At 38.1% G+C, this 26,529-nt stretch overlaps 1 protein-coding gene and 1 pseudogene across 1 annotated transcript in view; both read right to left on the bottom strand.

The window, feature by feature from the left end:
• PARD3B (par-3 family cell polarity regulator beta) overlaps positions 1 to 26,529 on the bottom strand; it is a 1,010,919-nt gene that overhangs the window by 137,829 nt on the left and 846,561 nt on the right. The window contains exon 20 of the mRNA XM_030325489.1: positions 23,783 to 24,085. Coding sequence (XP_030181349.1) covers positions 23,783 to 24,085 — 303 coding nt within the window. The remainder of the gene's footprint in view (positions 1 to 23,782; positions 24,086 to 26,529) is intronic.
• Positions 3,360 to 23,377, bottom strand: LOC115521570 (annotated as a pseudogene).

The following is a 26,529-nucleotide window of genomic DNA, read 5'->3' as shown; positions in this document are numbered from 1 at the left end:
AGATTTAAAGAAGTATCCACTACGGGGGTGTCTGGGTGGCTCAGTGGGTTAGGCGTCTGACTTCAGCTCAGGTCATGATCTCGTGGTTTGTGAGTTCGAGCCCCACATCAGGCTCTGTGCTGACAGGTCAGAGCCTAGAGCCTGCTTCAGATTCTGTGTCTCCCTCTCTCTCTGTCCCTCTCCCCCTCGCACTCTGTCTCTCTCTCTCTCAAAAAGAAATACACATTAAAAAAAAAAAAAAGAAGTATCCACTGCAGGTTGAAAACAATATACTGCAAATCTTGGCCTCTCTCACAGAATTAGAATAGCTTCTTAAAAACCCCATGGGTTTTACCTACTCTAACTCAGAACCATGCAACACGTAGAAAAGAAAGAAAATATGGCTGGCTACCTGAGATGAAGGTTTTAGTGCAGATCCCTTCAATCTAACACTTAGCACTAGTCCATTTTCCTACTTGGTAGCTTTTATTCCAAAGGAACATCCCTGAGGCTACCGTTACGGCTGCATGGTGTGTGAGAAGGGTGGGTTTTCCTCCTGCAGGAGGCCTGCTTTGTGAAAATGCTCTCTTGGTAAACAGAAAGGCCACAGTCTATCAGGATTTCAGTTCAGCATGCAAGTGACTGGCCTATAAACATAATTTTTTAACAGCTTTTCTTCAGCAACTCTGACTGTTTAATTAATCTTCAGCCATTAACCATTCATTTAAAATGCCACTTACGAAATCTTAATTTTGCACATTATCAGCTGGTTCACAAATAGCTAACCATGAGCAGAAGCATAATGATCTCTCTCTCCCTGTTCTTAGAACTTACCAAGCTTATAGCCAATTTTGGCTTCTTAATTAACCATATGCATATAAGCACTTAAATTAAATGACAGTTTTTTTTTTTCTCAAGAATTAATGTGCAGTGAAATGTTAACACTGACATCATTCTGCTGTCTTTTGGAGGGCTTGAATGCAGTGCCTTGGCCAGGCCACAAGTACTCTGGATGCCCAAAGGTGATACAGGTGCGAGAAGGGTCCTCAGACCAGTTGAGTTTCCCTTGTTGATTTTACTCTTGCAATGATATTATGCATGCATTGTTCAAATTCTTCAACTTTCATCTTTTAAGAAAAGTAAGAGAGGTCACCCCCAAGACATTCTTTAGCACTGGGCATTCAGAAACAACAAATCCAGCAGCATATTCCTTTTCCGTGGTTGACCCCAATTAGGTGAGTCAGTTCAAACCAAATAAGAGGGCAGGGAAAGATATTCAGGGCAAAAAAATAATTGTCAGCTGATGCTAAAATGACTTTTTCTCTAACTAGGCCTCTGATTATTAGAGCCTACAGAGAAATTACTTGCAATTTTACAGGTGTCAGCTGGGGTCGAGGTCCAAGCTAAAAACTGGGCACAGAATTGTTCAGGATGGTTCATCATAAGGCTTTGACCCATGAGCCAGTGCCGGGGTCATAGCTGAGATTTGATGGATAGCCCCCATCAAAACCAGCTCCAGTCTTTAGGGACTAGACTATGAGTCTGTAATTGATTTGATTGGTGGCATTAATAAACATTATATTTTGGAGAATTATGGTAATCTTGGGCATTTTTCTTTTTCTTGTGTCCAAATACAGAGATTCCAAGGACAGGCCTAAAAATAATCACAAATGAAAGTTGTGTTGCATCATCTACTAAAACTCCATGCTCCTGGAATGAGGAAAATTGTTAGAGGGTTTATTAAAAATGTTTTACAACACTGTGGGAGTGAAAATGGGAAAAATAGCAGACCGTTTTCTGAATCACAATGTGAATTGAGGTACAACACCTCTGAATTCATTAAACACGTAGTGTAGGAGACACATCGGTGGTTATGAGCCTCGTTTTAGTTATATTATACCTGTGCAAATTACTGAAGCTCGTTTTGACTGAGAATTCATGTGCAGGTGTCAAAAAAAAAAAAAAAAACCCACAACCAAACAAACATTGACTGTAATTAGAAACATAAATGTACTGATTGACGAAAGAACTTAGAACCAAACATGCGCATAAACAATTTGAGTCTCAGCAAACTTGGCATTTTGTAATCCTGTTAGCAATTCAGTTTTTAATCCAAGTAAGTACTGAAAATACAAGCATATCTTGACTCTGCAATTTCTGAGGCTGGATTCCAAGAGAATGACAATTTAGCCTCCTGGAAGACCTTTCAGGCTGAAAGGAATCATGATAGCTTTCCAAAGAACAATGTATAAAATTCACTAAGCTACATCCATTCTGTGATTCCTTCACTGATCATCAATTCATCTAATAAACATGTATTGGGTACCTACTATGTGCTAACCTCTGGGAATGCAGATATTGAAGGTAAGTCTTGCTCACAAAAAGGTACAGTCTGGTTAGGCCAATGTGCAGTCACCCACAGAGTTTAGTTTTGATTTTAGTATTTTCCCTTTCAAAAACTCCCTGAGCGTTTTCCTTTGAGTTAAGAAAGTAAAGGCGACTGTCAAATTGTTGAAAGAAGGAAGACAACTTAACCTAGTGACTCACCCAAGTACGGAACCCAGGCCACCAGTATCAGTGCCATGGGCAGCTTGTTAGAAATGTCAATTTTAGGGCTCCACCTCAGAACTACTCAGTCAGGAACTTGGTGGTTCAACAAGCCCTCTAGGTGATTCTGATGCAAAGCTCACATTTGAAAACCATTACCATGGATACTTAAACGTTGATCTTTAACTGCAGAAGCATACATGTGTCAGATTAATAAGGCGTCTCCTAGCCCTGAGAGTAAGTGAGGGGTTGGAAATGGGTTAGATTTCTGGGAGTGAGGATGCATGTCCCTGAATAGGCTGAGAATGATGGGTGCCCTGAGACATGGTGAAGAAAACGGGGAACCTTTTCTATATTGTGATCTGTGCTACGGCATACCTCTTGGGCCAGTGAAGAAAAGGTACCATACAAGCTGATTAACTCAACCTCTTTGTTCTCTGTCTGGTGTTGGCAAGAGAAACTTCTTTCCTTCTTCCCACATGCCAACCTTTCCACATCAGGATTTCCCCCCATGCTGCTCTTCTCTCTGCAATGCTTTCGTTTCCCTTTCACCACCAAACTACTCTTGGCTACGCACTCTTCAAGTCCCAACTTAAATGTCACTTTCTCAGCTAATCTTTCCTTGATCCTTCACGATGTCAAATACGTTTCTAGCACCTGGTGCTTCTCCTTGGTAGTACTTATGATTAAGGAGTATTTAATATTTGTCTTCTCTAGTAGATCATAAGTTCCATGACATTAAGGACTTTGTCCAAATCTCACTCAATAAATATTTGTTGAACGAATGGGGATTTTTTTTTATTTATTTAAGAAACTGTTACTTTTCTGTCAACCTTATTTCCAATTTGTTTGCCTTTGTGGAAGAGCAGCTTAAGACCACTTAGTGGTTGCTGCTAAGCATTCAGTGGTCTGAGCAGTGGGAGGTATAGACCAGTCTTCAGTGGGGGGGCTGAGCACTCCAGTCTTCAGTAGGGAACTTCATGCCTTCAGACCAGCCTGCAACTTCAGGTTGAGTAGCAATGAACTCAGGAGCAGGAGCAGTCCATTCACCCTGAAATTCCTCCTTGGACACAGCCTTTTCAGCAGTGGCCTGCTCTTCCTTTTCAATCTCCTCAGGATCTCTGTAGAAGTAGAGATCAGGCATGACCTCCCAAGGGTGTTCATGGGCAATGGTGCCATGCATGTGCAGAACTTCCCAGGTCAGCATCCACCACATAAGACCCACTGAGTGAGCTCCCTTGTTGTTCAGGGATGGCAATGTCCACAAAGCACAGGGGAGAGTCAGTTACACAGACCAACGGTAGGCAGGTTAACATAAGATGCCTCTATGAGAGGCTGGTAGTCAGCCCTGGCATCAGGAACCACCATAGGCCTTGGCTCTCAGAAGGCTGCCTGGATCTGGTTAGTGAAGGTTCCAGGAGCAAAGTGGCCAGCAACAGGAGTGGTTCTAGCAGCAACAGCAAACTTCAGCGCAGCTCAGTGGCCAGTATTCCTGGATGACATGACACTGACATTAGCTGGGTTTTCAATGGCAACAATGGCATGGAATGCCAGCAGAGACTTCTCCCAGGTTCCCTTCAGATTTATGGTAGACACCACCACTTTTCTTTATTGATGTGCTCTTCCATCTGCAAGTCAAGGCTGGTGCCACCTAAGTGGGTTCCTGTTGCAAGGAATTTGAGGACAATCTCCTCCTTCATTTGCAGGACATTAAGGGCTCCTGCAAACTTGTGAAAGGTTCCCGTGAAGCAACAATGGGAACACAAAACAATGCCATATGGACATGTCCCTGGGTGGAAAGGCCGAATGGGGAGTTATTAAATCATAAATTATATGGAATTCAAATGAGTATTAAAGAACCATGTTTCCTAATACATCATCAGCGGTAATCCCCTTTTCTTATATTTTTTAGATATTTCTATTTTCTACTTCCTTGCCTGATGGATCTAGTAAAGGAAAGGGCATCTTAACCAACAGTGGCAGAAAAATGAGAAAAGAAATGGCTAACATTTGTTTGAGCACTTAATATGAGGCAGCTAGTATTATAGGTTTGAGCTGCATTAACTCTTCAAGTATCTAAAAATTCTATGAGACATGGTATCATTTTTTACCCTGGAGGTGAAGAGAGGCTCTGAGATGTTAGATATTCTAGTCAAGGACCACAGAGTGGTAGAATTCAGATTTACACCTACGATTCATACCCAACTTCAAATTCTATGCTTTGACCACTAGAAGAAAGATAATCATCTCAAGAGAAGTAATAAACTGACAGTTAAATACTGTTCAAGGGGCAACACAATATATGCAAAAGGTCTTAATACTGAGAATATATTAACTGCTCAATGAATACTATTATTAGATACCATCACCATCATCATCACTTCCCTCATCCTTAGTCTTGAAAATCCTCATAAATATGCTTCTAGAGCCTAAAACCCACATCTGAACAGATTCTGGACATACTTTATTTGATAATAGTTAAGTTTGGAGAAATCCTCTCACAGAAAAAAAAGACCCAAAAGGAAATTTATGAACTGAGCCTCTTCAAATGTATAGACTCAAATGATATGAAAATCACCATTGAAGTCTACTGCTTTACATTTTTTGCTTCCCAGTAAATCGGTTTTGAGACTTGGAAATCACATACGCTTGTGAAAGTTGTTTTCCAGACTCTAAACTGGAATAAGGCACATTACAAGCCTTTTGGTACTATAATGTCCCAAAGTTCTAAAACACTTAGATCTATATCTGCTTCTTGTTCTTGGCATTTCTCAATTTTTGCTCACTTAAGTCCCCAGAAAAACCAATTTTTAAGACATTTGCCAGCTTTCACCAATACCAGCCTCACTATCAAAATAAAAAGGCAGGAACAAAGCTGCAGCAAGCAGAAGCCATGGTAGAAGTGGAGCGCCACCGGATTAATTCTTTTTATGGAAGAACGGAGACATTAACTGCAAGAGAAAACAAACCTATCCTTCCTCTTGCTCAATATGGTCACTGAAATGGTGACGATGGCCTGGAGGGTCTCTGAGTGAGAGCATGGTAGGGAGAGACACTGTTTGGAAATGCTATTAATGTAAAGGTTCACAAGACCAATGCTCAAGAGCATAGAGTGACTGCTCTTCTGTGGGGCATCAACAAGAAAGACCAACATGAAAAACACTGAATGCTAATGCTAATGACCAATCTCTTCTACACCTTGCCCCAAATCAGTATGTATTTAAATTCAAATCTGAAATTGTTTATGAGTGCCTACTCTGTACCAGATCCTATACATGTGGCCTTCATATATAGTAGTATGTTTAGTCCATTAATAACAAAGTGTATTAACTATAAATTTACATTGTCATAACATTAACACTTAACATTAAAAATGGATATGGGAGTTCCATTTTTGATAATGGTAGAATAGTCTGCTGCATTCTCACTTTCATGAGAAGAACCAGAATAGCTGGACAAACATGAGGAAAAAACCTGCTCGAAGGCATTGGAGAATGAAAGGAGCCAGAACTTGAGGGACCAAGATTGATTCTGACATGTAGATAAGCACACTGAATCAAGCTTAATATCCTGTGGTACTTTTCTCTGCAAGTTTTTTGCTAATTCATAAGTGGCATAGAATCAGATGCTAAAAAAAAATGAGAAGAGCTTAAAGGCTATGGGACTTGGAGACTAAGAAGAGATTTTGACATTCTCATAAGATTGGCAAGATAGAAATTAGAGTCCATGGTCTACTTAGAAAGAAGGGTCTGGTAAACAACTCAGATTTATAGTTAGGAAAACAAAAAATACATCCCAGGAGTACGGGTAAACGACAAATAGAGTACCCTTTACAACAACTAAAATCCAGCTTCCAGTCATCTAAATCTCAGATGAGAATAAATCAATATGGTCCTAAACTGCCTGGCAGAAACAAAATAAGTCCTCTCTGGAAAAATAACGTTGGCCTGACATTATTTCTACAATTTTCAAGCACTATATCGAGCATTCAGTCAGTGTACAACAGGAGATAGGACCAAAGGACTGAAAACAAAGTGGAAAATCAAACAATAGCTAATTAAGATACTTCTATGATTAGGCATGGTCTCACAATAACTGTAATTGATATAGTCAAGAAAAAGATGACAAGATGGAGAATTTCATCACAGAAGTAAAATCTCAGGGTAAATTAAATGGACATGTTAAAACTGAAAACTACCATAACTAAAAATAAGAGCTCAATAGATGGGTTTAATAGAAGATTGGACACAGATGAAGGCAAGATCAGTACACTGGAAGACAAGACATTCAAAAATAACCAAACTGGATCAAAGGTTTAAAAAAAAGAAGAAGCACAGAACAGAGAGCAAAAAACATGTACCTGCATAAAAAGATCTAATATTTTTGCACCATTAGAGTACCAAAAAAAGAGAGAATTGGACAGAAACAACAGCTGAAGAGATATTGGCTGAGAATTTTCCAAAATTGATGAAAGATAGATTTAAGAAGCTCTACAAACCCTTACCCAGTTTTAAACACAACAACACATATGCACATGCACACACATGTAAAGCACATTTTAGTAAAACTGCTGAAAACCAAAGACAGGGGAAAACTTTAAAGCAAGTGAAGACAAAAAGGTACATTATCTTCAAAGGAGTAACTGACAACAGACTTTGGTGAAGACACTGAAAGCCAGAAACAATGGAATGCTATTTTTAAAATGTTGAAAGAAGAAAAAGATCTGATAACTAGATACCCAGAGAAAATACTCTCAAGAAGTAAAGAAAAAATAAAAAAAAACCCATTTTTTTAAAGGAAAATAAAAACTGAGAAGATGTGCTACATTACAAGAAATACTAGGGAAGTCATAAAGGTTAAAAGGAATAATATTCTAGATGGCAGCAAAGATATCCAGAAGGAAATAAAGAGAAATAGATAGAGTTAAATAGTTACCATATAAAACAATAACTACAGTGCACTTTATGGTTCAAAACATATGTATATTTAAAATACATGAAAGGGGCGCCTGGGTGGCGCAGTCGGTTGAGCGTCCGACTTCAGCCAGGTCACGATCTCGCGGTCTGTGAGTTCGAGCCCCGCGTCAGGCTCTGAGCTGGGCTGATGGCTCAGGGCCTGGAGCCTGTTTCCGATTCTGTGTCTCCCTCTCTCTCTGCCCCTCCCCTGTTCATGCTCTGTCTCTCTCTGTCTCAAAAATAAATAAACATTAAAAAAAAAATTAAAAAAAAAAAATAAAATACATGAAAATATAGCCTAAAAAATAGGAGGGGTTAAATGTTGTTGAAGTATTCCAAGTTCTACACATTGTTTAGGAAATGAAAAAAGTACAATAAAGCCTTGGATTGTGAGTAACTTGTTCTGCAAGTGTTCTGCAAGATGAGCAAACATTTATAATACATTTTAACTTGATAAATGAGTGATGTCTTGCAATACAAGTAGTATGTGATGCTGAACTTCACATGATCACAACTGAACCAATGGTTCTTGTCACTCTCTCTTGCTGTGGGATTGTGGGTGATCATCTCCCATGCTTTGATGCTTCATCTCAGGCTGCTGCGTTAGGTAGAAATCAGTGATTTTTCAGAACTTTGGAAGGTGCCCACAACTGGAACTAGTGTATTTTTTGTCACTTCAAAGCATCTATGGACAGTCCTTTGCTTTTCAATAGAAGAGTAAACTTAGGAATTCTTTGCTTCATTCTAGGTCAGGCTGACTGCAGATATAGACTCTTTCCTCTGCTGCCTTATTGTCAGTTAAACTTAATATAGTATATGACAAGAGTTTATTAATACTGTACTGTAGTCAACATCTGAGTGAGCATATACAATGGTCCCCATGCATAAAAAGATTCCACGGTGGGGCGCCTGGGTGGCGCAGTCGGTTGAGCGTCCGACTTCAGCCAGGTCACGATCTCGCGGTCTGTGAGTTCGAGCCCCGCGTCGGGCTCTGGGCTGATGGCTCAGAGCCTGGAGCCTGTTTCCGATTCTGTGTCTCCCTCTCTCTCTGCCCCTCCCCCGTTCATGCTCTGTCTCTCTCTGTCCCAAAAATAAATAAACGTTGAAAAAAAAAAAAAAAGATTCCACGGAGCCAACAGATAGCAGTGATTCTGTTAGTGATAGTGAAAGTCGTCCTACACAGTAACCCTCTTCTTTCTTGTCTCCCTCACACCAGCCACGAAAGTTTTTAAAGGTAAGTGCAGGTTTGTTTATTTTTCTTCATATTTTGCATTCTCTTTATTATTTTGTGTTATATCACAGTATTGTATCATCTTTATATGAATATTTGGAATGAATCATCTGAGTTTCCATGATTTCCTATGGGGAAATTCATTTTGATATACAGGTGCTTTGGCTTACAAGCATGTTTCTAGAACGAATTATGCTCACAAACTAAGGTTTTACTACACTACTTTATTTTGAAATACAATAAATGAAGAATGCATCTTTTGAGTATTAAAGGAACTAAAAGGAGGGTAGAAGAATGCATAACAAACTCACAGAGGTTACATAAAATTGACTCATATAAAATTCTTAGTTAAAACATTTTAAAAAAGGAAAAAAAAGGAGAGAAAAATAAACATAGAATAGGTGGAAAAATAGAAAATAGAGAATAAGTTAGAGATTTAAACCAAATTATATCTGTAGTATCATTAAGTGTAAAACAACTAAATACTACAATTAAAATATAAATTGACTGGATATCAAAACAAAATCTATTATATGCCTCTTTATAAAAGACATACTTTAAATGCAACGATCCAGGAATGTTGAAAATAAAAAGATGAAAAATATATACTAAACAAATATTAAGCAAAAGAAAGATGGTACAGCTATATCAATATCAGACAGAGTAGACTTTGAAGCAGTAGTCATTACTAAGAATAATGTAATAAAGGGTTAATAATGTAGTAAAGGGTCAATCCTCCAGGAATACATGACAACCATACAGTTTTATGAAACTAATAACAAGCTTCAAAATACAGAAAGCAAAGTTGACAAGACTAAAAGGAGAAATGAATACATCCACAACCATAGGAGGTTATTTTAATTTTAAAACAGAAAGTAAAAAATCTACAGAGCATATTCTCTGACCAAAATGTGATAAAATCAACAACAACAACAAAAAGGAAAATCTCCCATTATTTGGAAAGGAAACAACACACTTCTAAATAATCCATGGATCAAAGAAGGTTCAAGGAAAATTAAAAAACAAACAAACATTGAACTGAATGAAATACAAGCACAGTATGCCAAAATACATAGGATACAGCTAAAGCAGAGCTGGAGAGAAGTTTATAGCATTAATGTTTCCATTAGAAACATTCCATAAATGTCTCCATTAGAAAAAAAAGAAAGTCCCAAATACAAAATCTAAACTCCTTATTTAAGAAACTAGAAAAAAGAGAGAAAAAAAAAACAACAAAGCAAGTATAAGGAAGGAAATATCAAAGAACAGTAATCAATAAAACTGGAAACAGAAAAATAATAGAGGAAATTAATAAAACGAAATAAATAGTTGGTTATTTGAAAAAGTCAATCAAATTGACAGCTCCAACAAGACTGACAAAGCAAAAAAAGAGAGAGGACAAAAATTACAAATGTCAGGAATGAAACAGAGGGTGATATAACAGGCTCTGCAGTTCAATAAGGGAACATTCTATCAACAGAACAATAAAGAAATGCTAGGAACAACTCCATATGTAAATTTGACAACTTAAATGGACCAACTCCTGGAAAGGGGAAGCTACCATGATTCACACAACATGACATAATTGGAGTAGTCTTGTAATTATTAAGGGCATTGAATTATAATTAAAAACCTCCCAAAAAAGAAATCTCTAAGCCTAGATGGTTTCTCTGGAGAATTCTACCAAACGTTTAAAGAAATAACACCAGTTATACACAATGTCCTCCAGAAAAAAAGAGGTAACACTTCCCTTCCCATTCAACGAAGCCAATGAATCCTGGTATCAAACCCAATGAGAGTACAAAACAAAAGAAAACAAAACAATAGACCAATATCTTTCATGAACATAGATGTAAAAATTCTTATTAAAATATTAGCAAATGAAATTAAGTAATACACAAAAAAATTACATATCATGACCAAATATGTTTTATTCCAGGATGCAAGGATGGCTCAATGTTTGTAAAACCATAAATGTAATCTAAAATGCTAACAGGCTAGAAAAGAAAAATCATATGATCATATAAGATGAAGCAGAAACATCATTTGACAAAACTCAACATCCATTTATGATGAAAAAAAACCCTCATAAAACTAGAAACCAAGGATAATTTCCTCAATTTGATAAATATATATACAAAAAAACCTAAGTGTAGCATGATATTCAATGGGGGAGAGATCGTATGCATTTCTCCTAAGATCAAGAAGAAGTCAAGAATATTTGTTCTCACATTGCTGTTCAACATAGTACTGGAAATTCTAGCCAGTGCAATATGGCAAGAAAAGGAAATAAAAGGCCCAAAAGATATAAAAAGAAGAAATAAAGCTTATGTTCACACAAAAACCTGCAGATGATTATTTATAGAGTTCTATTTGCAGTAGCACCAAACTGGAAACAACTATAATTCTCTCAATAGGTAAATGATTGAACGAATTGTGGTGCATCCATACCATGGAATATTACTCAGCAATAAATAGGAATGAACTACTGATACCTACGAGAGCTTGGATGGATCTCAAGGTCAACAGGTTATGTGAAAAAAGCCAATCTCAGAGGTTACATTGTTCCCTATTTATTTCATTCCATTTAGGTAGTATTCTAGAAATGACAGAATTATAGAGCTGGAAAACAGATTAGTGGTTGCCGAGGGTTGGGGATGGTGGAAAGAAAGGTGTGTAACTATAAAGGGATAGCATGGGGAATATCTCTGTGGTGATTAAATAGTTCTGTATCTTGTCAAATTCCTGGTTTTCATATTATACTATAATTAATTATATTGATGTAACTATAGTTAGACTTCACTAAGAAAACTTAGTGAAGAGTACAGGGATTTCTCTGCACTATATTTGCAACTTCCTGTGGCTTTATAAAAAGTTCAGAATAAAGAGTTAACAATGACTATATAAAATGTGACTATATGTAATAACTATAAGCATATGGTTATGAAAAAAGCAAATAAAAATACATGAAGTCATATTGGCCCACCAAATTAAAAAACAAAAACAAAAACAAAAACTACTAAATGGAGAAGAAAGAGCTGTTTAGAATTTTCCACCCAACTTCAGTTCATTCCTAGGTGATTCCTAGTAATCTTAATGATAGAATGATGTAAATGCCTAGATACTAGCATATATAATATTAACTTAAGCTTGAATGATTCTTATTAACTGACAGATGCTTTTTTTGTATATATCTGTATATAGTATGTATATATGTAGTTAAATCCCTGTAACAGTCTTATGTAGGCACTATACTTATTTATGCTCACTTTATAGATGAGATAACTAAGCTAGTGAGAAGCTACAAAATTAGTAGAGAAAGTGGCATAAGAATATCCAGTCAGGCTTTGCTCTGGCTCAGGCCCAGACCACCTACTGACCTTGATGCAGAAAGTCCACTGTATTTGCATTGAAGAGAATATTTCTCCTAGCCTTGTGCTCAGAGATGTTAGCAATTTGGAAAGTGAGAGGCTGAGTAATGACCAAGTTTGAGGGAATCCAGAGTGCTTGCTCGGGATTAATTAAAAGTCTGTGTAAAGTTACATCTCTTGAATTCTATTTCTGGATGGGTTCATATGAATCCTCAGTCAGGTCTCCAGAGGGGATGGTATTCTACCACATATAAATATTAAAACATCTCTAAGATGTTGGATATTTATGAGTACTAACATTAAAACTATCTTTTACTGCCCTTTCTCATCCCACTGATTATTTATTGTTTGAAAAGATAAATACAGGAAAGCAATTGACCTAACAATGGCCTATACCTGATTACACATTGCATTAAATACAGAAATTATAAAGAGGGCACTTTGGAATCTGTCTTTAACATCAGCAAAGACTGTAATGAAAAGGTATGTGGCTTAGCCTAATAGATTGATGCAAACCACAGGTCACAAGAGGCCTGGAGTAAGTGTGGTAGATTAACACAAATCTAGCACTACTACAGAGAGGTAAGTCAAGGCCCAAGGATTCCGATATGTCTTTGTACCTCCTTAGCCTTGAGTAGAGTGCTTTGTACATGATAGGCATCTAATATTCTTTTAATGGAATGAATGAATGAATGAATGAATGAGGGACAGAAGGATGTCCGGCAGGTGAGGAACAACAGGCAAGCTTTTTGCATGGGCTTAGTGGCTTTGACCATTTTTTACTGTAATCTACAGTAACAAATGAATTTTGCATCATGTCCCAGTACTCAGCTACATACATGCCCTCCATATATATACACATGTGTACATTTTACATACACATAGAATCTAATTAAAATTATTAAATAATTCTTACACTTATTATAAGCTATGCAGTGATCTTTTCTATCCTATTTTCTTAAAAAATGTTGATTGATTTCAGGGTGTACTCATAAGTTACAACCTGCAGTTTGAAGAACCCAGCATAGGTGGAAGCTGATGCATGGGTTTTGGATTTATATCTGGGTCGAAACACTGGCTATGCCAACTTATTACTTGTGGCACCATAGGCAAGTTTCTTAATTTTTCTGAGCTTCCAGTGTCCCATAGGTTATCTACATTTGTTACTTCTGAAAGCTGACAATTTAGTTACAGACAAGTCTAGCATAATCCCAAGAGTAGGGCTCTCAGAAGACGGAAAAGAAAAAAATGAGAACACCAAGTTTTCTGTTCTCTTTCTAAAGCACAAATCTGAACATGACATCCCTATTTCAAGGGTTCCCTGTTGCTCTTGAACTAGAGACTAAATGTTTTATCTTAGACGATAATGACATTTAAGAGTATGGCTTATGTTGACCTTCATTTCTTGCCTCCAGCTGGCCTAATTGACGTACCAGAGTCTATATATTCTGATACATGTAGTTCCGTAAATGCACCATATTTTCTCTTTGGCTCTTTGCACATGCTCTTCTACCTGCTCAATAAATTTCTGCTTAGATTCCTTCAGAGAGCCTTCTTTGATCACCCAGATCTGCATTCAGTGCCCCTCTCAAGTGCTCCTATAGCATCTTTGGCCAACCCTTATTATAGCATACCACCATTAATATTACAAAATATCAGCTGTATTCCTCAAGAGGACAGAAGACTATATTCTGTTCTATTCTTTTGTGTTATTTATACGTGTAAAGAAATTCTGCACACTCCCTCCCACCTCCTCTTGGTAAACTGGGTAAGTTAGATAAATATATCTTAAGGATCAGGTCATTTGTTTGAAAAACAGTTAAGTCAGTGCTTAAATGACAGCTTTAAGAAATAAGAGTAACCCTTTGGCAAGCATTCCTCAAACGTGTCCACTTACTACCAGTGGTTGAAGATGGCAAGGGGGTGGAGGTCTTGCAGATGGATGGTCACTAAGTACTAACCCCCCTGGTCTAGCTCATGTATAATAAAGGAGAAGGTTATCTACATTTGTCACCCCTGGAAGCTGACAACTTAGGCAGACACAAGTCTAGCATAATCCCAAGAGTAGGGCTCTCAGAAGATGGAAAAGAAAAAAATTAATGAGAACATCAAGTTTTAAAGAGAGGGGATGGAGGAAAGTAGAGTTAATGGTATGTCAGTTACTATTAGCACTTATCTGGTCATAGAGATTTTTTCATTAAGAGATTTCTCATTATTGTTTAAAAGTCACTTAAAAATTGATGGTAATATGTTCTAAGGAAAAAAACTGATTGCTTTGTTCAACTGATGAATTTTAACTCTCTATGGAAACGGCATTTGTCACTGGCATTCCCAAAGTAAAATGAAATCACTTTGGCTCTGTTTGTAGAAACTAAAAACACATCTCCAAGTCATCTACTGTATTTATTGTTCAAGTCCCTACACACAGCCTCACAAAACTGTGAGTCAGAAATGAGACCAAAAAGCCATTAAACTAAAATAAAAGGAAAAGGAAAAATCACTAGAAAGGGGTTGGGGACAAACACCAACTGAGGCATGAGCTGTGTATGACTGAGTCATGCCTCCATGAAGTGCCAAATCTCTGGAATCAAGAAACTAGATATCAATTGTTCTGCATTGTTCAAATAGCACAAGATATTTTCACACCCAGCTGTTCACACCTGGCTAGGAAGCTTTCCTACTAACACTCTTTCTATCCTTCATCACCCTGATCTTAGAATTTCCCAAAACATACTTTTCAGTGGTTATGAAAACCAAGAATGTATGTCCCCCACCTGCTTTACTCAAGTGATATTAGAAGTTACTCAGACTGATATATTTTGGTCTCAGCTATAAAAGAGGGTCTACATAATAAGGATAGCCTCCCACAGGAAGTTAATAATATATTTGAACAGAGTGCAGTGTAGCATTAATCTATAACTTTTGCATTATTAATGGAAGTGAAAAACAAAGCAGAAAAGTCATCTAGGGGTAATCTGTTTGTGGTAGATGCAACGGGATGGCTCCCTACAAGCTACTTGCAACTCCTTTCTCTCTTGTCTTTGTTTACTGAGGATGAAATACTATGTCTCACTATCCTCTTGAACCTGGAAGAGACTTTTGAATATAGTTTTTCCTATTGAGAAGGTGTTGGGGTCTTCTGGGGAATTTTTTTCAAAGGGATGGACTTGACTGGCATATTCCATTGGCTATTTGTGCCTTCCTTCTTTGAAAGTGGACATGAAGCCTACAGTTGCAACAGGGTTCTTAGAATCACGATGTAACATGAAAAAACAATCTAACTACTGGGGAAAACAGAGGAAAAAAATGGAAAGAAGTCACTAATGAGGCCTGAACCACCTAAATTCTTTAAAGGGTGAAAGAAATATATCAGTTGAATTTTTGGTTGTTTACAGCCAAATGGGATAGGACTTCTGGAGCTCACAGGAACTGGGCTCGTCATATTCAATAGTCAACTATTGAGTTCAAGTGGGAACTAAATAGATTCAAGTAGCAGGAAGATAACGTTAGTTAGTTCTGATGGCAAGCTTAGGGACATCTAATGAGGTAGGTATGATTTTTAACAAGCAGTTGGCAAAGTAGGTAAGTGTGTAATAGCTGTGCTCTTCACATGACAGATGTGAATCTGTGAATCTGTGGCAAATGACTGATTTAAAAGAATCTGAGCCATTTTCTAGTTTTCATGCCTTTTAAACCCTTGTTTTCTTTTCTGTCTCTACTTTTTAATTCTTATGATTGAAATACAGCAGCAAGAGTTTTGGATGGGATTAGGAATTAACTATCAACCATGTGACCATGAAACAGATAGAATCTAACAGGTTCCTAAACCCAGGACTTTAGGGGTCAACAGCTAGATATAATCAATTACCTTCCTAAATGGTTGTATTTAGTTCAATAACTTTCTTTATAGCCCAATAATATATAATATCATCCAATAATATGTAGTCTAATGACCTTATTAAATAATTACAGTCAATATTTATTAAACCAGGCACTGGGATAATTTCATTTATTCCACAAACAATCCCATAGGAAATAGGGTATACTCATTTCTTCATTTTACAGTGAGGAAACTGAGGCTTTGAAAAATTAATACATTTGAACCACGTTCCTAGAAAGACCGATACACCATCTCAGGTCTTTCCCAAATTTTATTTTCCCATATTATAATTTTTATAATATTTTAATAATATATATATATATTTATAATATATATATATATAATTATTATAAAGTTATAAATTTTAATTTATTTATAATTTTTATAATATGTCCTTTATGTACCTCTATTCTAATGGAACACATTATACTTTAATTATTTGTTTATGAGATCGCTTCAGCTGTTAGACCAAGTTCCTTGAGGGTAAGGAGAGTTTCTAAACTTCTTTGTGTGATCTATGGGCTACAACTCAATGAAAGTGTCCTACAAGCATTGGTGAATACCTGTTGGGAATCAAGGCTGCTTAACTGGGATATTGAGGAGCTGTGTGCCATTGACCACCTTAATTTCACAGCTGCAGTATATCAGTCAATAAGTATTTAATATGCAGATATTAAGTGCCTAGTATTATACTGAACCACAGAAAGGTCTCATTTTGCATAATTAAATCTAAATGAACATATTGTGTGTGAATATCTGGAAGAGAAAAAAAGCTGTAGGATTCACCAAGAACAAGGAATTCCCTTTCTTGTCAGGGTTACTTGATTGGTAAATCAAGGGTTTCTCACAAACACAGTGTACCTCAATATCACTAAAATATTTTGACAAAGTCTTCCACAATGTTCACAGATGAACTGGAGAATGCACACTAAATAATAGTAGACTGGGTTAATAGTTAACTGAACATCCCAAAGAGTGTTGATTAATGGAGGTCTTGAGTGATGAGTTGCAGGGATTATACTTGACATTGATCAACGATCTCATCAATGACATGGATGAGTCCACAATGATTAAGTATGAGGATGGTATAAACCTAGGAAGGATAGCTAATATATTAGAGGACAAAAATCAACACCTTAAAATATCTTTATTGGCTATACCAATGGGCTAAATCTAACAAGCAAATATTTAACTAGGATAAGAAGAATATCTTTTGTTTAAAGAAGTAACTGTACAAATATAGGATTTTGCACAAAATATTTGGGAATATTTGGCTTGATAGCAACTCAAAATAGACAGTGATAGGGCTTTTAGTTAAAAAGTGCAGTATAAGCCAATAATGACAGCTTATATAAAAATTAGGGCTGCATTAATAAGTACAATGAATTAAGATCAAAAGATGCCAGAGTCCCATCGATTTTCTATGCCTTTTTTTCCCCCACTGTATCTTAAATATGGTGTCCAGTTCTCCATGCCATGCTCATCAGAAGGCAATCATAAATTCAACAGATTTGAAAGCACTCAATATGGCTACCAAGAAGGCTACAGGTATGGGTTATAATTTAAATGACTAGCGCAGCTAGAGGAATTTATACTAAATAAATGATCACATTTCTCAAGGCTATGTGCTTGTTTTCTTCATCCTCATAAGTCCAGGTCTAAACACAGAGTCTGGCACATATTTAGAGCTCAGTAAATGTTTGTTAATGAAGGTGGTCATAACAGTCACTTCAAATATCTGGAGGAAGAACTACTAATGAGGCTTAGATTCTGTGTCCAGGAAGGTCAATTCAGGATTTATAGTAAATGTTGCATGGAGACAGCATTTGGGTAGAGACAAAGTGAGCACTTCTACATCAATTAGAGTAATCTGAAAGAAAAAAAGGATGTCTCATGAATTTCTGTCCCTGTAAGGAAGACAATACGGGTGAAATGACATCTGGTGAGGGATTTTGTGGAGAAGATGCCTCTGATGGATGGGATGTGAGACTTGACCCCCTAAAGTCCCATTCAACTCTAAGATTCTGTCAAATGATCCATTCATTCATTCTAAAACTATTTACTGAGTACAGACTGATCTAGGGACTGAGGAGATGATGGTGAACCAAGGCATGCAAGGTCCGTATCCTTATGGAGCCTGGAGTTGAGACCAGTGGTCTCCAAAATGGGCTGTGTGTATATCTGAGGTGAGAATGAAAATAGAACCATTATTCATGGCCAAAAAAATCTCATTCTTTCATTAATTCCTATATTTTATAATATAATCTATAATGCATAGAATATCATTAGTAGGGTAAGTACGAATATATCCCTTAGAAACAAATGCACACATTTTGAGGAGTAACACCCAGAAGTATTTTTACTGTTAGGGTATGTGATCAAAGATGTTTGGCAACCTCTAGTAAAGAATGTCAAGGAATCATGTGAATGAATGCAAAACTGCAGCCGTGTCAGTCCCTTACATGCCTGGGACTATTCTAAGCTCACTCAAATACAAAGCCTTAATGTTCATATATTGTGGGAGCCCTCCAATTGCTGGTGTCTCAGTGAGAAACCAACACATTCTACCCCAAGTAGCTGTCAGGCATGTGGAGACAGGACTTAACCCCTGCGGTATTCAAATCCCGAAAGAAGCAGCGCCATGAAAATCCAGTCTGAATATTCTGTCATAGTGATAGGGACTGTGTTTAGCCACCATCATTTAGAGAAGAACCCTTTCTAAGCCAAGTTGTTCTTAGAAAGCCTGAAGATTCAGGGCCAAGCCTTGAGAAGCAGGGAGGTAAAAGCAGAAGCTAGTTGTCCCTATTGGAAAGCCACTGTGGGCCACACATATGACATGTTTCTGTGACGTAGAGAGACACGGACAGATAGAAGTTTTATATAGAGATACCAAAAAATGCAAAATGTAAGATTGTATTTAATCATCATAACATGTAAGGCTGTTATGATAATCCACCTTTTGCAAATAAGGAGGGGAGGGTAAATTGCCATTTAATAGTAGGTTCAAGCACAGGATGTGTATCACATTAAGGGAGGCTTTCCCTGCTCTACCCCTGCCCCACATCTCAGGACAGAGTCCAAAATCCCCAGCAAGGCTGTATCATGGGCCTTTTGCCCAGCTCTCGGACCCGCCCATTTTTATCTCTTGCCATTTACTCTCTCACTCAGGTTTCTATTTTATTGAGCTTCTTGTAGTTCCTCTAACATACCATGGTTTTTCTCACCCCTACACCGTTCTCTATGCCTCCCACCCACCAGCTCCAGCTGCAGCAGTTGCCCTGTGTCTCCCATAAGTAGTATGTTTTCACGCTGTGCTCTCATTGCATGTGTACATCCTTGTAGCCTCCACTGGACTGTAAGCTCTAGAAAGGTACCCATCTTCCTCCTTGTTCCCTGATGAACTCTCAGGTTTGTTGAATTACATGCATGAAGATGAGACACAGCATCTCAGAAAAGTTAACTCACTGGAAATCATGCAATACTATCTGGAAGAGGATTGAACTCAGGTCAGTGTCATTCCAAAGCCCCAGATTTAACCTGCCATTAGCATGCCGGGAGACTAATGGGTGCCAATCCACCTATCTGGTTTCCTTAAGTAGGAAATGAGAGTATGGGTCTATATAGTGGTGTGGGGTAGGGAAAAGAAGACTGTATAACACAAAGGAATCTAGAATAAAGTCCTAACTCCGTGCTATGTGTGTGACATGGGCAAGTCATTCAACTTTTCCAGGCCTCAGTTTCTACAATGATAATGTTAGAAAGTTATTCTGGATGGCTGCTGAATTCTCTGGTTAACTCTGAAATGTGCTTGACCCTTGAACAACACTTGCTTGAGCTGTGTGGGTCCACTTATACACAGATTTTTAAAAAAGAGTACAGTACTATAAATGTATTTTCTCAACATTTTCCCCTCTAGCTTACTTTGTTGTAAGAATGTAGTATGTAATACATATAAAATATAAAATGTGTTAATTGGATATGTTATTGGTAAGATTTTTGGTCAACAGTAGGCTATTAGTAGTTAAGTTTTGGGGGAGTCAAAGTTGTACACAGATTTTCAACTGTGTGGGGCTCAGTGCCCCTAACCCCTGAATTGTTCAAGGGTCAATTGTACTATTATGTAAGGAACTTCAGAGATGCAACCTTTTCCATATTTTTAAAAAATGTTTACTTATTTGTTTTGAGAGAGAGAGAGAGAGAGAGAGAGAGAGAGAGAGAGTGCGAGCAAGTGCACATGTGTGTAAGCAGGGGAGGGGTAGAGAGAGAGAGGGAGAAAAAACCCCAAGCAGGCACTGCACCGTCAGTGTGGAGTCTGACGTGGGCTCAGTCTCCTGAACCGTGATATCATGACCTGAGCCAAGATCAAGAGTTGGACGCTTAACCAACCGAGCCACCCAAGCACGCCCCCACTCTTCCATCTTATAACATCAATGCTCTCTTTATCACCAACCTTGCTACGTTCTTACCACCTTATCAATTCTCATCACATTGCAATTTCTCTCTGCTCCTATCTAGCTGCTAAAATTGTTCTAAATTAATTGAAGACCTCTTAGTGGCTATTTCCTAAATCCTCTCTTTATTTCTCTTTTTACTGATCTCTCTGAAGTATTTGGAAGCCTCACTTCTCTGGTCTCTGCTAAACATCTTTCTCTTAGTTTGAAACCAAAGTTTTTGACTGTTTCTTATTTTCTCCTGTATACAATGCCACTTTCTTATTCCATGTCCTTCCCATCTTCCAATGCTGTAATCATATTTTAATTTGTCTCAGAGTCTAACCATCTTCCATTTTGTCTGCCATCAAACTGGCAGAGCTATTTTCTCCAAGTACAAAACTATCAGCTCATTCCCCAATTATGACACTTGATGGCTCCCACTGTCCATGGGATTAGCCAATATATAAATACCTATTGCACACATCTTCCATTCATCCTCTGGAACCCTGCGTTGACACTATGATTTAAGTATAACTTCAGAGCCCTTCTTATCACAGATTTCCAGACAGCTACTACCAATCAAGAGATGTGAACATAAGATAGAACCTATTCATTTATAACATGGCTCTAACCTGCTTTCCAGACTCACTTCCTATTCATATTACTTTCTTTCCCATCCACACTCCATGTTCAGGATGCTTCTGAACTTCCCTACTATGCCATGCTGTTTCAGGCCACTTTAACCTTGTATGTCCTAATTCTTTTATAGAAGAAAACAATTTTTTCTATTGGATGGAGTCAATATTTACTAATCTTTCTAGAGTCAGTCCAAATATCACTTCCTTTTGAAGACCCTTCCTGACCAGCAGAGTTAGAAAAGCTTCCTCCTCTATTTACATTATGTTGCAACGATCTATTTCCATACGTGTTGATCTCCTTCTAACTAGAATACAACTTCCTCTGGACTGGCGCCATTTCTTAGTCATCTTTGTATCTTCCCTAGAACTTACTACAGTAGCCGGAACACAGTAGATGCCAAATGAGTGTCTGTTGAATGAAAGACCAAAGAGATGACAAAACGAATGACATGCCTCTAACTGTACATAAGGGTAGGTTTGCAACTCATGGTTCCTGCTAATAGACACTCTCCTTGTAGACTCGCCTGGTTCCAGGCATATCAGGAAAGTTGAGAATTTCACTGATAAAGGACAATAATATTAATAACAATGATGATGATACCAGCTAGTGTTATCGAGTGCTTATTGTGTGCCAAGACAAAAACTGCTTGTTTTAACACTTAAAGAACAGGGAGCAGAACAATCTTTAGATACAATGAAAGAGAAGAGCAGAATAAAGATAATTCTGGTATAAAGAGTCATACTTTGATCTATTATCCAAAAATATGACAAGTGACTGAAACTCCACTGAAGACAGAGCTTCAGATCATTTATTAATACAATGGGGTCAGAACCAAAGGAAAGACTATCACCTATACATATCTCTGGGTTGGGGAGTAAATAATATTTTTTCATATTATTCTACACTTGCTACAGTTAACATTACCCTAAGAAATTTATTTACCGGTCAAATCTCAATGGTGAAAATCGGCTTAGGATAGAGTCTCTTTGTATTCCGAAGAGTAACCATAAGATCTGGGAAAAAAAATAAGCGTGCGGGGACAACAATTTGGAAAGTTAGTGCTGATTGTTGTATGATCCTTTTTAGAGGCTTACAATGCATATTAGCATATTGGGGATATGAAGACTGCAGTAAGAAAACCTGCTCAGTGTGGCTTAACCCAGAATTCTTCATACGCATTTGGCCAGTGAACTTTTTTTTAATAGAATGCCTCGCGTTTATTTCCATGGAATTAGTACAGGGGAATATTGGCTTTGGAGGTTCCTAGAAACAGGCCCTCTGTGCTGGGATTCTAGCAGTGGACGCATGCAAAGGGGATTGCTATGAAGACCAGTTTGATTTAGGGAAAGTGAGATTGGCTTTGGTCTGGGCCAGTGGAGGCTCATGAGTGGTATTATCATTTACATGATAAAAATTCAGCCGTATATGAAAGCTTAGGAGAAAAGGCCAACTCTTAATCAGTTGTTTGAATTAACAGTTTAGTTATCAGGGCTGTCTCACACAGTCATAGGAATTTATATTTTCATTTTATCCCAAAGAAAAACTTGACCATCTTTCTTTAATACTATCAACCTGGAAGCTTGACAGTAAGGATTAAAAATTGCTCCTTCCTTCCCACTTGGTTATTGGAAAGGCTCTGAAAGGTAATCAGTCTTGTGAAGCTACACTTTACAGTCTGCATAAAAATGCCATGATTTCCCTTCCTCTCCCCAACCTAATTGAAAGTGCATAATATCACCCAGCTGGGGAAATGTAAACGGTAAACAGATGCAATATATCATGCTATCACACAAAAGCTGGTTACTAATAGGGACTGGGTGGTTGTCAGGACCAAAAGAAATCTGGAAAACAAGTCTTTTTTTCATCTAGAATGAGAGTTCTTTGTGTCCGCCACCCTTCCCCCTCACCTCCTCCCTCCAGAATTCAAGCTACAGCCCCATTAAACCAAGGTCAGTCAACTCGTTCCTTGTGCGTGTAATTCCAGGGGTCACCTAACAATGTATATTGACTAAAACTCTCTTATATCAGCGTTTCAAGAGATGAGACATTTTATTTTTGGCAGGAGGTGGGCTTGAAATCATCTTCTTTCCTACCTACTTCAATTGTACTGACAGATGGTCTTATTATCTCTTTCCTTAGCTGCTAAGCCTAAAGATCCTTGGCCTTGTCACCTCTTATCTTTCTCTACTTCATCAAACTCCTATTGCTAAGATTATCTCCTTTTCTACCTCTGATCATCCATGAAAATCTATACGGGATCACATTTTCCTTGAGTGTAAAATCCCAACCTTACTTTTCAAGGTCCTCTGCACCTGTGCAGCTGTCTGTAATTCTAGCTCCATTATACCTACACAGAAGTCACCATTCTCTTCTCTGACTCCTCACCTCCCAGGGTCAGGCCATCTTCCTGAATAAGTCTTTCACAGTAGGACTTTTAGGAGACAGGTAAATGTCCCTCCAAGTTTTCATCATTAGTCCTCTGTCACAATATTCATTCAAAAACTGCTCTCTGTTGCACCATGAACTCAATGACTGCTATCCATTCATGCCGCCTTATAACTGGCTATTTGGTTTTATTTTTGATGGCTGATACCTTACGGGCAGGTCAAAGCATAGCTCTTATCAAGAGTCCTATGCCATTTCAATTTTAATAGATTAAAAGACATATTTTTATCTGCTTCAGCAGTAGAGATGATTTGAAACTTACTGAATTAAAACTGTATTTGTCTTCTAGTAAGTTATCTTACCTGTCAACTGGCATCGGTGGATGGTATGGTTTGTTGACTTTGGCATAGAGACCCTCTAAGTGGTCTCTCTCTGGAGACAGTGGACGGCCATCCCGTGGGTAACTCAGTGGTCCAGCCCGAGGTGGAGATGGTGACCTGTAGACATTTGCTGATGCACATGGTTCCCGGAAGTGGTTCACTCTGGCATAATTGGGGTCCATTTCATCATCGTCCATATCATGCAGTGATCCAATTCCACCAGTAGCATAATCAATAAGACCTCTTGCCTGCTTTTCCCTTAGCTCCTGGTGTTTTGCTCCAATCCTGAAAAAAAAAGTAGAACACGTAGCAGAGACATATGTGAATTTCATGTTGTAATATGATAGACTCTCCTGAATCATGTTGATTCCTCCTAATCAGTCACTTAGCTGTTACTCTCCTGTTAACCCAAATTCACACCATGTAGAAATGCCAACAGAATATCCATGGGGTTAATTTTTTATCTCTGACTTTTATTTGTTGCGGGTCTTTACTTCTACAGCAATGCTATAGGTATTTTGACATCTTGCCCACTGATGACTGGGCTGATAGCAGAGTCAGAGGCTGATTTTCATGAAAATTCCCTTCTTACAATGGGATGTGCCTGGGGGAACAGTACATCTGTGGTGTGATATTATGGAAGTCTTCCTTGGGAGAGGGATGCATGTTAAAGAGCCCATCAGAATCGTATACTTGGGCTGTGATTTCAACATTTGGTACCCTAGAATTCTAGTGTATTCCTTTAAGGAAAAGAGCTTAGCAAAATTGATTTAAATATGAAAAAGAAATACAGAGGCTTTCTGGTCACTAAAAGCAGTGGGATCAGAGGTAATTTATGAGAGATTCTAAGTTTTTTGGTTACACAAATGGGGATCATTGTGCCTCATTATATAGGGGCTAGGGACAGAATAAAATAGTGAAGAAATTAATAGGCTCCTGACAGAGATGAATTGGCACATATAAGTGAATTAAACATTACTGGCAGAATTCCACAGCGCTCAAGCCTTAAGTGATATTACAAAATGCTACTACTAATCAGTGTGCTGTGTAGACTGCTGGCAATGGAAGCAAAAAATAAACCTAGGTGGATTCCAAATCCATCTGAATTTTAAGAATGTGACATTTAATCTGGAAAGTGTTAGATCAGCTCTCCTGAATTCTCAGTTGCGTGTTAAAACGCAAAGGTCACTGTGGCGTCTTATTGGACAATGGTGATCTGATGGTGTCAGGAGGTGTACCGTGCTAACGAGGAACGAACGGAACCTTACATCACTGGGCAAACCCAGTGCACTGCATGCATACAGGACGGGAGAAGCCAGGCGATGCTGGCTCAGGCAGCAAAAGCAAGAACTCAAGAAATGATGGGGACAAGCCTGGGCTCTGAGAATATGAGAGGGCCGCAGGCTAGAAGTGAAAGATCTGTACATGCCTGGGTACATTTATAGAAAGCTTGGATGAATTAAAAACAAAACAAAACTGAACTCTTTCGGTATCTTCTCCTCTTCAAGCAAAAACACCTACGTTTGCACGTGGCAGCTAGCTTTGTTTATTATCTTTATCTTTCAAGGCATTTTCTCCTTTGGCAGAATGGCTTCCCTCCCTCCCCCTATCCAGTGGAGAGAAGGCAAGGAAAAAAAACAACATGAAGAAGAAGAAGGTATAGGACAAAAATCCAGCATCCATCTCAAGCCACAACAGATGAAAATAAATGTCAGGATACATTGCTGCATATCTCTTCTGACTAGGTCAAATCATGTGCCCTACACATAAGTAATTAGAAAAATTTATATTTTTGTAAAGAGGAGCTTGAATCTCCAAGGGATTCTGAATGAAGATGAAAGGGAGATTACACGGTAGGGTACCTGTTAAGAAGGCCTGCCGGTCCCCTTTCAATGCAGGTTAGTCCTAGGTTCATGGATGTTTGTTTTGAATAATTTTTTATAAAGAAGATAACTCACTCTATTCTGCAACAAAACTGTCCTCTCAGGGACAGTGCAGATGGGATTATCAGAGAACATTCGCTGCACTAAGATGATAGGGATGAATTTCCATGGCAAAGAGAGCGCAGGACATCAATAAAGTCAGGGGGTGGGGTTCTGTGTGGTTACCATGCCTCCTAAGTGCGATGCTTTCATGAGATTTCATGAGGAATCATTCAGTAGAAAGATGAACATCTCATGGAGGCTGCATAAAGCTCCACTTGTGCATTAATGAAAGAAGAAAACAGCAAGCGTGATTTTTAAAAGTCACAGAAATAGAACACCGGTATCTGTGCCCCTTATCTCATCGCTTCCCTTTCTTAGAGGTTTTCTCATTAATTAGACTCTGGGTATGGAAAGATTCTCAGATGAAAAGTACTCTGTGTATGCAAAGCAGTATTTTATCTTGTATTTTTTCTTTCTAAAACAAAACTAAATTTCTCCTTGATCCTCTCTGCAACACTGTTTCAGTAACTAATTTCATATTAATCACTCAGTAGGTGAAATAGCAATTTCTCTGAACCGTCATTATTATGCCATATGTCAGGGTCTCTCCATGTGGGGGAGGACAAGGCAATCTGAAAAGGGGTGTATGGAGGCAGAAGAGACTCTGTCCAGAGAGAAATGTCAAGGAAATGGATTTTTGTTTTGTTTTGTTTTGTTTTGTTTTTGGTAGTTCTGACCTCTCTCTGCCCTAATTCGGTGTGAGAATTCTAATTGTTTATTATCATTTCCACTTAGAGGTCTTCA

Source organism: Lynx canadensis, chromosome C1, assembly GCF_007474595.2.
Source record: "Lynx canadensis isolate LIC74 chromosome C1, mLynCan4.pri.v2, whole genome shotgun sequence".
Taxonomy (NCBI): Eukaryota; Metazoa; Chordata; class Mammalia; order Carnivora; family Felidae; genus Lynx; species Lynx canadensis.
Note: the sequence above shows the minus strand (reverse complement) of the source record. Positions and strands in the feature narration are given on the sequence as shown.